The following is a 12,702-nucleotide window of genomic DNA, read 5'->3' as shown; positions in this document are numbered from 1 at the left end:
ACAACCCTCTACTTCTTTAGGAGGTTGGAAGTCAATAAAGTAGCAGAGATTTTAGGTGTGAACTGCTGGTAGTCTGGGGCTCATTTTGGAGGTAGCCCCAGTGAGGAATCCATCCCTTAACCCTATCCTCTCTGACCTCCCAGCCCCAAACCCTCCCCTGCCCCCCAATATACACAGACTGAGTTGGGACAGGAGAGTTTATCTACCCCAGATGTCCAAGGCCTGTTCCTACCACAGTACTTTTCAGCTGTACTTCTGGCCCGCTTTATGTCAGTTCAGGTGAATTGTGGGTCTCTTGAGGGCTGAGACTCTTATTCAACACTTTATCCTTGATACTTGGCATTGTGGCTTGGCATAGGTGATCTACAGTGTTGACTGAATAAATGAATGATGACAACTCCAGGAACTAGGGTATGTGCTTGATTATTCTAGCATCCTCATTTCAGTACCGGTGACACCTTGTCTGGCATCATGTAGGTTTCTTGTTAGGGCAAAATATCGGGAATTTCTTGTGTTCAAACATATATTTTAGATTTGGCTCAAAGGTCATGATAGTCTATTATAGCTTAGCTGCAGTTACATCTATATGAGCGTGGGCTCATACAGTAGATGAGAGATCCCATGCACACGTGCACACACATGCCCACACATATGCTTGGCAGATATCCCAAGATCGACTTCACCAGAGGTTTAGAATGTCAAGGTCAACTGCACAGGCTGAGCAATACCAAAGGGCTAGGAAACTGTGTAAGGTCAGCTGCTCTTCATCATACTTTCTGATGCAGTTTTTGTGGGCACCAGAGATCTTGGGTTGTGAAGTCTTAAGCTCCATAGATCTAGGAGGTCTGGAGTAGAAGAAGAAGAAGATAGTGATCTTAGTTGTTCTGCTGTTGAGCCCATGCTTTATGGATGTAGGCAGACCTGTCTTTTCTCGGGGTGATAGGGCCACTCCTGCTCCTGTGGATGGAGAGGTGAACTGTCTGATTTCTCCTTTCTTAAGAGTGAGTATAAGAATTCTTGTGGAGGGCCCAGCTTTACCTTCAAAAAGCAAGTATTGCCTTTTAGCAAGTATGCACTCCAGATACCCTGATCTTATAATTTGATCTTGTAATCGAATCTGTTATCCTGTCTGAAAATTCCTGATGGTGGACCATGTATTGAAGATTCCAGGAATAGAAAGGACTGGTGAAGCAGATTCTGTCAGGAATAGCAGTGGGAATACTTCCACAAGTATAGTGGTTGTGGGTCTCCAGCTGTGAGAATGGAGCCATTGGCAAGAATGGGTCTTAAGTGACAGCACTGGCTAGGGTGAGCCCTGAGGCTGCAAATTCCCTTTGTAGGGTCTGCTGTCCTAGGTTCAGGTGCTTGGCTGTGCCCACTGTGGCAGGACTTGACCCTCAGTGCCCCCTAATGGTCCCTCGTTCAGCATACTCCAGTTCAAAAATGCAGCTCTCTGTTACCCAGCAGATCTGTGTGCACATAGAACACTCCTCTCCCAGTTGAGAAGGGTGAATCTTGGCCTGTCTCTTCCCTAGAGGTACAAGGGATTCCAAAATTCAAAGTTTTTAGAAACTGAGGTATGCACAGGAGTTGAAGACTGCTCAAGAGATACCCAAAGGGCCAGATACAGATCAGTTATGGAACCTAAGGTCTGAGGATTTAGGAGGGCAAGAGGCAGCGATTCAAAACAGAAAGCATGGAGTAGACTCTGGACAAATATGTCATAAGATGTTCTTTTCTAGAGTTAGCTTCTATGGGTTAATTCAATGGTAAGAGGATCGCCTACACTTCAAAAGGGCCAGGGATGGGCCACAGAGACAGCAAGTTGGGGCTATAATGAAGGTTTTAAAGTAGTCAGAGAGTAGCCCACACTTTTATTTCATCAGTGCTTTACTTTCTACTGACTTGTGAAATACGGGAGCTGGTATTAGTAACTAAAGAGATTTATCAGTTTTCATTGAGGTAGTTTGCTGAAAATAACTTAGATATTTTTTACATGTTCTTCTCTCATCTGCTTATTTATTTCATTTTCTCTATTTCTTCTATATGTAAGGTCTGGTGTCTTACATCAGAAGATATCAAATTGAGTAACCTTTGGTTGTGTATTAGACAAGTTTTATCTCTGACTTAAGATTGAATGTTAACATTTAATGTTAATATTTAATGTTATTTTGGGGAATGACTTGCAGAGTAGTTCTTACAAGCTCTCCTAACAAAGTGTGCCTCTTCACTCACCTGTTATTTATAGATGTTGGGCTTTAACAGATTGGGTAAGGAAGGGGCGTCTGCCTGGCTTAGTCGGAAGAGCATGTGACTCTTGATCTCGGGGTTGTGAGTTCGAGCCTCACACTGGGTGTAGAGATTACTAAAAAAATAAGGAAACTTAAGAAAAAAAAAAAGGTTGAGTAAAATGGGCAAAGCATGTGGCTGTTTAGCAAACATTATTAGTACAAATGATACCTGGTCCCTGGATTTAATTTGAGCCATTTGTCTTTGGGGAATGAAAATTCTAAACTTAAGCTTTTCTTTATACATTTAGAAAAGGATACAAGATTGTGGTTCTTGGTAGAGGGGTTACTGGAGAAGAGAACAGTGTCCTTTTTTGTTTGTGTCTCTGTTTCTGTTGTCTTTGTGTGTCACTTAAAGTTTCCATGATCACAAGATAGCTCCTGTATTAGAGGGTTTGGGGTGGTTGTGTTTTTTTGTTTGTTTTTTTGTGTGTGTGTGTCACTAAGTTCAATTCATGGTCCAATAGTTTGGAGAAATTATAATGTGTCATATTTTCTTTACTTTTCAGGGCAACAGAATGGAATTCGGCATTGTTCCTATATAGCTTCCCGGAAACATCTCTACGTTGATAAAAATACGAAGGTTATTTGCCAGGGTTTCACTGGTAAGCAGGTACGTGTCAAGATGTTTTATAAAGATGCATACTACATATACAAAAACATTTTAAACTCTCTTCTATGTTTTAATATCACAAAAGTTATAATATATGATTGTTGCAGAAAAGCATACAGTACAGTGATGGAATTATATCTTGGTGTTGGTGGTGGGGGGCGGTGGGGCTGGGTACTATAGTCAGCCTATAAGATGAAAACTCTGTTTAAACTTACCTTGACAGTCCCTCCCCAGGAGCACATGATGTTAGAAACCCACATACTCTCTTTCAGCCAGTTTAACACCACTGGTTTTCCCCCAGCACTGGAATAGATTACTGTTTCTTTAATTGACTACTAGGTAAAGTAGATGGTGTGTGTTTAGGCCTTTTGCAAAAAACATGCACAGTTAAACACAGATCAGTGTGGGGAAATGCTTATGCCCAGAGAGGCTCCTGGGAACTGAGATACGCGGAAGAATCAGCACACCTACTTTTCTCATTTTGGACTCTCTCTGGGCAAATGGTCTTCAAGGGAGCTAGCAGGCAAAATTGCCTGAAGTGTTTTAATTTATTCTCATTCACTTATTCATTGTCTCTCCCTACCCCTGCTTACATCCTAGAATTTGCAAAAGTTTTAAATATATGTGCAATGTGATTCCACAATAAGATGCAACATAAGAATCTCCTTTCCTGCCTTCCTATCATTCTACGCTGTAATGCATAGTCTACATTTATATGTCTATAAAGTAGATTCATAAAAGAAAAATTGAGTGTTAAGATTCTGTGTATTTAAAATTTTAATAGCTATTGATAAATTACCCTTTAAAACATTTATACAAATTTATAGTTCCATCATAATAGATGCAGATGTTTTTAAAATAAAGGAATACTACCAAATCAATTAGAAGATAGCCATGAGTCTTAACCCATAGTATCCCTTTCATTCTTAAAAGAAGATATGGCAAGATAAAAGCAGTTAATGACTTTTTGTGTGTGATTTAAAAGTTAATGATTTTTCTGTAATTAAAAGAATTGTCATGTCTATTCTGTGGCATTTTGGTAATCTAGGGTAGGAGTTGTCAAGTTTATTCTGGAAAGGACCAGATTATAAACATTAGACTTAGTGGGCCACACAGTCTCTCTCACAACTATTCAATGGCATTGTAATAACAGCAAAAGCAGCTATAGATAATATGTCAATGAATGGGCATGGTTGTATACCAGTAAAACAGTTTTAAAACTAGTGGCAGACCATACCTTCAAGCCATAGTGTTCCAACCCTTGATCTATAGGATTATACCTAAATATTCAAATACACACTGAAAACTATAGAAAGCTTATGAAAGAAATTGAAGAAGACACAAAAAAATGGAAAAAGATTCCATGCTCCTGGATAGGAAGAACAAATATTGTTAAAATGTCAACACTATCCAAAGCAATCTACATATTCAATGCAATCCCTAACAAAATAACACCAGCATTCTTCACAGAGCTAGAACAAACAATCCTAAAATTCGCATGGAACCAGAAAAGACCCCAAATAGCCAAAGCAATCATGAAAAAGAAAACCAAAGCAGGAGGCATCACAGTCCCAGACTTCAAGCTATACTACAGAGCTGTAATCATCAAGACAGTATGGTATTAGCACAAGAACAGACACTCAGATCAATGGAACAGAATAGAGAACCCAGAAATGGACCCACAAACGTATGGCCAACTAATCTTTGACAAAGCAGGGAAGAATATCCAGCAGAATAAAGACAGTCTCTTCAGTAAAAGGTGCCTGGACAACTGGACAGCGACATGCGGAAAAATGAACCTGGACCACTTTCTTACACCGTACACAAAAATACTCAAAAAGAGTGAAAGACCTAAACGTAAGACAGGAAGCCATCAAAATCTTCAAGGAGAAAACAGGTAAAAACCTCTTTGACCTCAGCTGTAGCAACTTATTACTCAACACAGTTCTGGAGGCAAGGGAAACAAAAGCAAAAATGAACTATTGGGACCTCATCAAAATAAAAAGCTTCTGCACAGCGAAGGAAACAATTAGCAAAACTAAAAGGAATGGGAAAAGATATTGGCAAATGACATATCAGATAAAGGGTTGGTATCCAAAATCTATAAAGAATTTACCAAACTCAACACCCAAAAAACAAATAATCCAGTGAAGAAATGGGCAAAAGACTTGAATAGACACTTCTCCAAAGAAGACATCCAAATGGCCAACCAACACATGAAAAAATGCTCATCATCAGGGAAATACAAATCAAAACCACAATGAGATACCACCTCACACCTGTCAGAATGGCTAACATAACTCAGGCAACAACAAATGTTGGCAAGGATGTGGAGAAAGAGGATCTCTTTTGCACTGGTGGTGGGGATGCAAACTGGTGCAGCCACTCTGGAAAACAGTATGGAGGTTCCTCAAAAAATTAAAAATAGAACTACCCTATGACCCAGCAATTGCACTAGTAGGTATTTACCCAAGGGATACAGGTGTGCTGTTTCAGAAGGGCACGTGCACCCCAAAGTTTATAGGTATTGACAATAGCCAAAGTATGGAAAGAGCCCAAATGCCCATCGATGGATGAATGGATAAAGAAGATGTGGTATATATATACAATGGAATATTACTTGGCATCAAGAAGAATGAAATCTTGCCATTTGCAACTACGTGGATGGAACTAGAGGGTATCATGCTAAGTGAAATTAGTCAGTCAGAGAAAGACAAATATATGACTTCACCCATTTAAAGAATTAAGGATACAAAACAGATAGGGAACATAAGGGAAGGGAAGCAAAAATAATACAAAAACAGGGAGGGGGACAAAATATAAGAGACCCTTAAATATAGAGAACAAACAGAGGGTTGTTGGAGGGATTGTGGGAGGGGGGATGGGCTAAATGGGTAAGGGGTATTAAGGAATCTACTCCTGAAATCGTTGTACTGTATGCTAACAAACTTGGATGTAAATTTAAAAAATAAACAAATTATAAAAAAAATAAAAGTAAATAAAGTACTTACAAATTGCTTTAAAATTCCATAGGTTTGGGTTTTTTAAAAAAATAAACTTGGTTAGAAGGTTTTTGATACAAAATGTCCTTTTGCTTTTTTACTTTTTTTCTGAAATTATTGGCACAAAAATGAGTTATTTTCTTGAAATAACTGGACCTTTCTTCTATTCCTCTACTATCTTAAAAAAAAAATCCACATCAAAAAAAAAAAAAAAAAAAAAAGGAACACCCGAAACCTTTAAATTTTGTTCCTAGGTAAAATTGGTTTATTTATTCTGATAACCATAAATTTTATGAGTATTAACTTCCATGTATATGTATTCTAAAGAAAGCTCATGCTCGGGGCGCCTGGGTGGCTCAGTTGGTTAAGCGTCCAGCTTCGGATCAGGTCATGATCTCGCGGTTCGTGAGTTTGAGCCCCGCGTTGGGCTCTGTGCTGGCAGCTCAGAGCCTGGAGCCTGCTTCAGCTTCTGTGTCTCCCCTTCTCTCTGCCCCTCCCCTCCTCATGCTCTGTCCCTCTGTCTAAAAAATAAATAAAAACATTAAAAAAAAAGAAAGCTGATGCTCACCTAAGATTTGAAGTACACTTTATCACTCCTCAGCCAATTAAAATCATTTTCAGTCCTCTTTTGGTTATATATTAATTGTGTTAGCATATAATCAAATGTTTGATTAATCCAAATTCTCTGCATTAGTTTATTATATATGATGTTTTTGTTTACTAAACTCTTTATGATCCTATGACATCTTATCCTATGACCTTTTTTTAAAAGAACAGTTGTCCATGGTATAAGCAATATTTGAAACTATCTGTGCTTCCTGAATTAAGTGATGGTTTGCCTAAATATTGAAAGCCAAGGTGGTTTCAGTGTCTTTCAGTTACTTGCAATTGCATAGTTTCTCATTTACTTTTTTTTTTTTTTTTTTTTTTAAGTAATTGGGAACCTTACTTGTCTCATATTAGTTAAGATTCTGTTATTATACAGATAACAATGAAGTCTGAAATTTTGAGTTTATCTTCATAGGAAATCTATGTTTTGTCTCGTTAGTTCTTTTTTTGGCGTATACATTGTTCCACATATGAATGAGGAATATTTGTATTTCAGAGTGGATTTCAACAATGCACATTTCTAGTAGGTGGAATTTCTGGTACTGGATTTGAACTCCTAAAACTATTTCTATTCTTACGTGGATGGTGATAATGGGGAAACTAAGGAAAATAAGCTTATTAACAGCTTTTAGCCCTACTTAGGACTAAAAATAAGTCCATTTGAATTTGTTTAACAGAGTAGTAATCTAGGGCAGTCCTTCTTAAGCTGTCTAGAGTGAAAGACCAATTTGGGTGTTTGTTTGCTTTTAGTTTTCAATCTAATGCAGACCAATATTTTTAGCAAAAGAAAAGTTGCAACAGTATCATATTGCTATAAAAGTTGGCAAACACTGTCATTTTTATTTTTGTTTTTTAACTTATTTTTTTCTTCTTGTTTTTTCATTTTTCTTTGTTTCCAGTTTCCTTTGTTTTTTGTAAATTTTTTTTTTGTAATTTCCTTTGTTTCAGTTTCCTTTGTTTTTTGTAATTTTTTTATTCTTTTTCTTTTTGTGTTTATCTCACTGAAGACCAGCTAGAGTCTACAAACTACACTTTGAATAGCACTGCTTAAAGAGAGAGCATTGGCTTGTGGTTCTTTTCAAAACTCCGTCATTGACTTTAGACAAGTTAGTTAACATGCTTGGGTCTAAGTTATCTATTTTGAAAAGTGAAGAAGTTGAATCAGGAAATTTCTGAAGTCCCTTGTGAAGTCCCAATTATTATGCCTGTGATAGAATTTGAGTAGTTGGGTCAGCATTTTTAGGTCTCTATGGAATGACCATATAGATCCATTCAATTTCAGCAATTGCTTATTGAGTGCTTACTGTATGTCTTGTGTTGGTTTAGGTGCCATTTCTCAGTGAACAAAGTAGTAAGAAATCACTGCCTTCTTAGAATTTATATTTAGTGGTGGGAGGGAGAAAAACATGGCAACAAAACCAATGAGTAAATTATGTGGTTCGTTAGAGAGTATAAATGCTTTCTGGAAAAAATAAGCCAGAGGTAGAAGTGTGTGTATGTGTGTGGGGTTGTGGTGGTGTTCAGGTTGGGGAAGGGGGGATTTTACGTCAGGTGGTCAGGGGAAGCCTGACCTGAGTCAAGATCTAAGGGAGATGTGAGAGCAAAGCAAGTGGATGGGGATCAAGGGAAGTGCATTCAAGGCAAAGGGGACAGCAAGGCCGTGAGGCAGGAGTGTGCCTGTTGTGTGTGGTAGCCACAAGGCCAACGTGACTGGAGTGAAATGAGCAGTGGGAGAATAGTAAATGAGGCCAGGCAGTGAAGGAGTTCCGATGTGAGGATGCAGGTCGAGTATTGACTTACGGGCCCGTATAAGGAGTTTGGTTTTGACTGTGAATGAAGTGGAAAACCACCGGAGAGTTTTGATCAGAGGAGTGTTAGGATCTTGCTTATGTTTTAACAGGATTATTCTGGCTGCCGTGTTGACCACAGATGAAAGGGAGCCAAGAGCAATATTCTTTCAAGAGTTGATGGTGACTTAGACCATGGTGGTAGCAGTAGAAGGGATGAGACACTGTCAGGTATATTTTGAAGTTAGGGCAATAATGTGTCTGATGTGAGATAGAAGAAAAAGAGAATCAAGGATGACTTCAGTACTTTTGATCTGGCATCTGTTAGGAGTGGAATTGTCATTCACCCAGATGGGGGGGAGTGGGAGGGGAGTGTGGGGGGTGGGCAGGAATTTGGTTTTGAGCACATTCAGATGCCTGCCAGTTAGTTCTCCAGGTGGAAATGTCAGGTGGGCAGTTGACAGTGTGAGTTTGGAGCTCAAAGAAAAGGTTTGGGTTGGGTATGGAGGTGTGTGTGTGTTGTGTGTGTGTGTGTGTGTGTGTGTGTGTGTATGGGAGGAGTCGCCAAATGGATTATTGCCATTATAAGGGATGAGATCCTCAGGGGCCAAATTTAGATGCAAAAGAGAGGTCTAAGGAGAGAGAGAAAGAAGAAGACAACGAGGGGAGGTAGAGCCCTAGAAGCCTTGTGAAAAATAGTCTTTCAATTTATGGAGACATTTTTGGTTGTCACAACAGCTGAGTGGGGTGGAGAGGAGGGTGTGGTACTGGAATCTACTGAGTAGAGGCCAGGGATGCTGCCAAACATTGTGCAAAGCACAGAGCAACTTTCCATAACAACGAATCCACGGGACCCAAATGTCTGTAGTGCTGAGGTTGAAGAGGGAGAGTGAATGGATAGGGAACTACGGGATGTTGGCTGGGCAGCATTAAAAGCTTGCCTTAAGGTTAGTGATCAGAATTTTGAAGTGAGATCAGTTAGCATGGTTCTGTTTTTTTTCTCCAGCTACTGGTTGACTGCACATGTATGATTTTAGAGTAGGTAGGAAACTGGATTTTACCAAGATTGTGATTTTGTTAGATGTGTAAGTTGAAGTGAGAGAGAGCCAAGGTTGTTGTGTGTTTATAATGATTGACTATGGATTTTAAACTGCATAAATGAGGGATCTGAGGACGTCAGGAGCTGGGGAACAGTGAAAAAGAGGTGTTAGTTTAAGTAAACACACAGGTGTTTCTGACCATCAGCCGAATTTGAAAATTGAATAAAGGGAGATCCCCTTTAAAAAAAAACAACGGGCACCTGGGTGGCTCAATCAGTTAAGCTCACGTTATGATCTCACAGTTTGTGAGTTCGAGCCCCACATCGGGCTCTGTGCTGACAGGTCAGAGCCTGGAGCCTGCTTCAGATTCTGTGTCTCCCTCTTTCTGCTCCCCCACTTGCGCTCTGTCTCTCAAAAATGCATAAGCATTAAAAAAAATTTTTTTTAAAGACTCCAAACAACACCTATTTTAGGCTTTGCAGAGGCCTGGATTGTTTCAGGGTTCAGAGCTGGGTTTAGCAAGTTGTTGAGACTGCTGGATATATGTTACTATCACATTCTGGGAAATAGTTAACCTATTTGTTTTTCTTTTCCAAGTTGCTGAAGATTGCCTTTAGGCTTCCCAGCCTGTCTTTTCTCATGAGTCTTGTGCTTTTTTTCCCCTCAGGGCACCTTTCATAGCCAGCAGGCACTGGAATATGGCACCCAACTAGTTGGAGGAACCACGCCAGGGAAAGGAGGCAAGACACATCTGGGCTTACCAGTCTTTAATACTGTGAAGGAGGTAATTAATGGTACTGAGTTTGCTAATAAAGAAAAGCAGGAGAAGAGCAAGCACACTTTGGATAGAGATCTTTTTTTTTTTTTTTTTTTTTTTTTTAATTTTTTTTTAACGTTTATTTATTTTTGAGACAGAGAGAGACAGAGCATGAATGGGGGAGGGTCAGAGAGAGAGGGAGACACAGAATCGGAAGCAGGCTCCAGGCTCTGAGCTGTCAGCACAGAGCCCGACGCGGGGCTCGAACTCACGGACCGTGAGATCATGACCTGAGCCGAAGTCAGACGCTTAACCGACCAAGCCACCCAGGCGCCCCTGGATAGAGATCTTAATTGTGTCCCTTTCAGGAGAGTCACTTGCTATTTTAAAATCCAGTAACGTAGAAACCAGTAGGTTCGATTTAGTCACCCAGACTCAGGATGTCTTCCCCACAGCCAGTGTCATTTTCTTTATAGGCATTCATATGAGCTGGTAAGGGGAGGAGTGCTGAGGTTGGCTTCTGTTTGGCTTATAATCCTTTCCTTACTCTTCCTCCAGGATGTCAGCTTCCACCCCCTAACACTTACCGAGAAAGGGCTCTTTGCCAGGCACCGTGCTACGTGCTTTATATACATTGCTTCATTCAGGCCTCGCCACCACCGGTGAGGTGCAGGTGCTGTCACCATCCCCATTCTGAAGACAAGGATACATGCAGAGAGGTTAAGGGTCCTGCCCATAGTTCGTGGCTGAGAAGTGGTAGACTTAGCATGGCTCAGGGTAAGCAGTTTGCTGTGCCTGTGAACAAACTGAGCTTTAAAGTCAGACTGACAAATCACAGAGCCCTAGTCTCTTCCCCAAATTGCTGCTTTCTTAGTCATTTTTAAAGTATGTTGAACTAAACTTTAATTCCGTGTTACAAAATTAATATTTGTTTATTGTAAAACTTCAGATGATATAAAAGCATGTAAAGTTAAATTTTATAGTGTTTTCCACATCCCAGATTTTACCTTTTTTGAGAGCTCATTTCAGGTCAGTGTGTATTCTTTCATTTTCTTTCTGCACTTGCATGAATATATAGGAAAGTAATAGCATTATAAAAGAAACGATGGTATAAATTCTCACCTATTTAATAAAAAAATCTAGGAAATAAACTTAGTACTTGGGACCGATGTACTGGTGATAAAAGATGCATCCCTCCCCATATTCTTAAAAGAGTTTTAAGACATGTTTTCAAGTATCACATTTTTTAAAAGTACAGATTTATACTTAATCTCTTTTTAGAATACCAACTTCGAATTGAAGTGAATTTATATTCTTAATCCTAAAATGTAGGAAAAAAACATAATTCAAATTCAGAATTTTCATTTTACTTTAAACTTGAAAATAGGTTGTACTATATGTGTATATGTATGTTTTAAGTGTGTTGTACTTTAAAGAGTAAAAAAAAAATAGTTAAAATCATATGTTCTGTAGAAGAATTTTAAAGTCTTTTTGCTTTAAATTCTCTTATGGCTGACTTCACGACCTCAAAATAGAGAGAAGAGCTGTTTTCATAATTCCTGTAGGTAGATTTGACTTTTTCATGGGCCTTTTTTTGCTTTCTTTTAAAGGAAGTTTTTGTTGCTAAGCAACCCATTTATTATTCATTGTGATACAAATAGATATGACATTTGTAACATTTTGTAAGTTCTTTGACAGATACTGTATTTCTTACCTGTTTGGCACTGAGAAAAAGCTTTCTGAATGAACAGGATGGATACCTTTCATCCAGTATCGCTTGTTAGCACAGACCCTGTTGTCACAGTCCAGCTTCTGATGGTATTTGTGGCCTTTAAGAGGTAGAAAACTGCAGGGTATATTTTCCAAAAAATACGTACATCCCTATGATCTGACTTCCTTTTGTTCCAACCTAGTTTTTTGTTTTGTTTTGTTTTGTTTTTTGTACCCCCTTCTCTGATCACCTTGAACCGAGTTTTTAAAAAAAAAAAAATTATTTTTAACCCCTGGCATCATTTGTTGATCATCTGTCAGCATCCTTTGACTTTGTTCTTCTGTCATTGTCAAGATACTTTTTATTAGGGATGCCATAGAGAAAGCTCCTCAGTGTCTGGGGATATAGGGAATCCTTCAGGGATGATTCTGAAAGATACTGTCTTTTACTTCTGCCCCTTCTAAGAGCTATACCTGTGTGTTCTATAGCCTAGTATTCTTCTCCATTTGTAAAATCCCATGACACAGGCTTCCCAAAGGTTTTGCTTTATATCTTGATTAAGTTATATTTTAACATTTCTAGGAAGGCAGCCTGCTATAACTGAAAAGAACAGACACTTTGGAATCAGAGATACTTAGATCTGAATCTTGGCTCTGCCACTCACTTCCTAGTTATGCCACCTTGTTGTGTAAGTTATTTACTGTCTCTTTGCCACAACATCTTAATTTGTAGATGGAAATACTAAGCATACAGGCTTGTGGTGAGGCCTTAACAAGACCTGTCTTGAGCCCTCTTGCAGGGCTTCTCACAGAACAGGTTCTCTTGGAGAATCAGAGATCACCAACAATCTCTGTCTTCAAGGAGCTTCCATTACAGTGGAAGAGATGTGGCCACA

General features: G+C 39.1%; 1 protein-coding gene across 3 annotated transcripts in view; it reads left to right on the top strand.

Moving 5' to 3' along the window:
• Window positions 1-12,702, top strand: part of SUCLG1 (succinate-CoA ligase GDP/ADP-forming subunit alpha) — a 42,097-nt gene that overhangs the window by 7,595 nt on the left and 21,800 nt on the right. For all 3 annotated transcript variants that reach the window (XM_019443169.2, XM_019443179.2, XM_019443163.2), the window contains 2 exons: window positions 2,798-2,901; window positions 10,007-10,123. In XM_019443169.2, the coding sequence (XP_019298714.1) occupies window positions 2,798-2,901; window positions 10,007-10,123 (221 nt within the window). The remainder of the gene's footprint in view (window positions 1-2,797; window positions 2,902-10,006; window positions 10,124-12,702) is intronic.

The sequence above is a fragment of the Panthera pardus genome, unplaced genomic scaffold, assembly GCF_024362965.1.
Source record: "Panthera pardus isolate Hobbes unplaced genomic scaffold, ASM2436296v1 HiC_scaffold_26, whole genome shotgun sequence".
In the NCBI taxonomy this organism is placed as follows: Eukaryota; Metazoa; Chordata; class Mammalia; order Carnivora; family Felidae; genus Panthera; species Panthera pardus.
The sequence above is the reverse complement of the archived record's forward strand: the minus strand, read 5'-3'. Positions and strand labels throughout refer to the sequence as shown.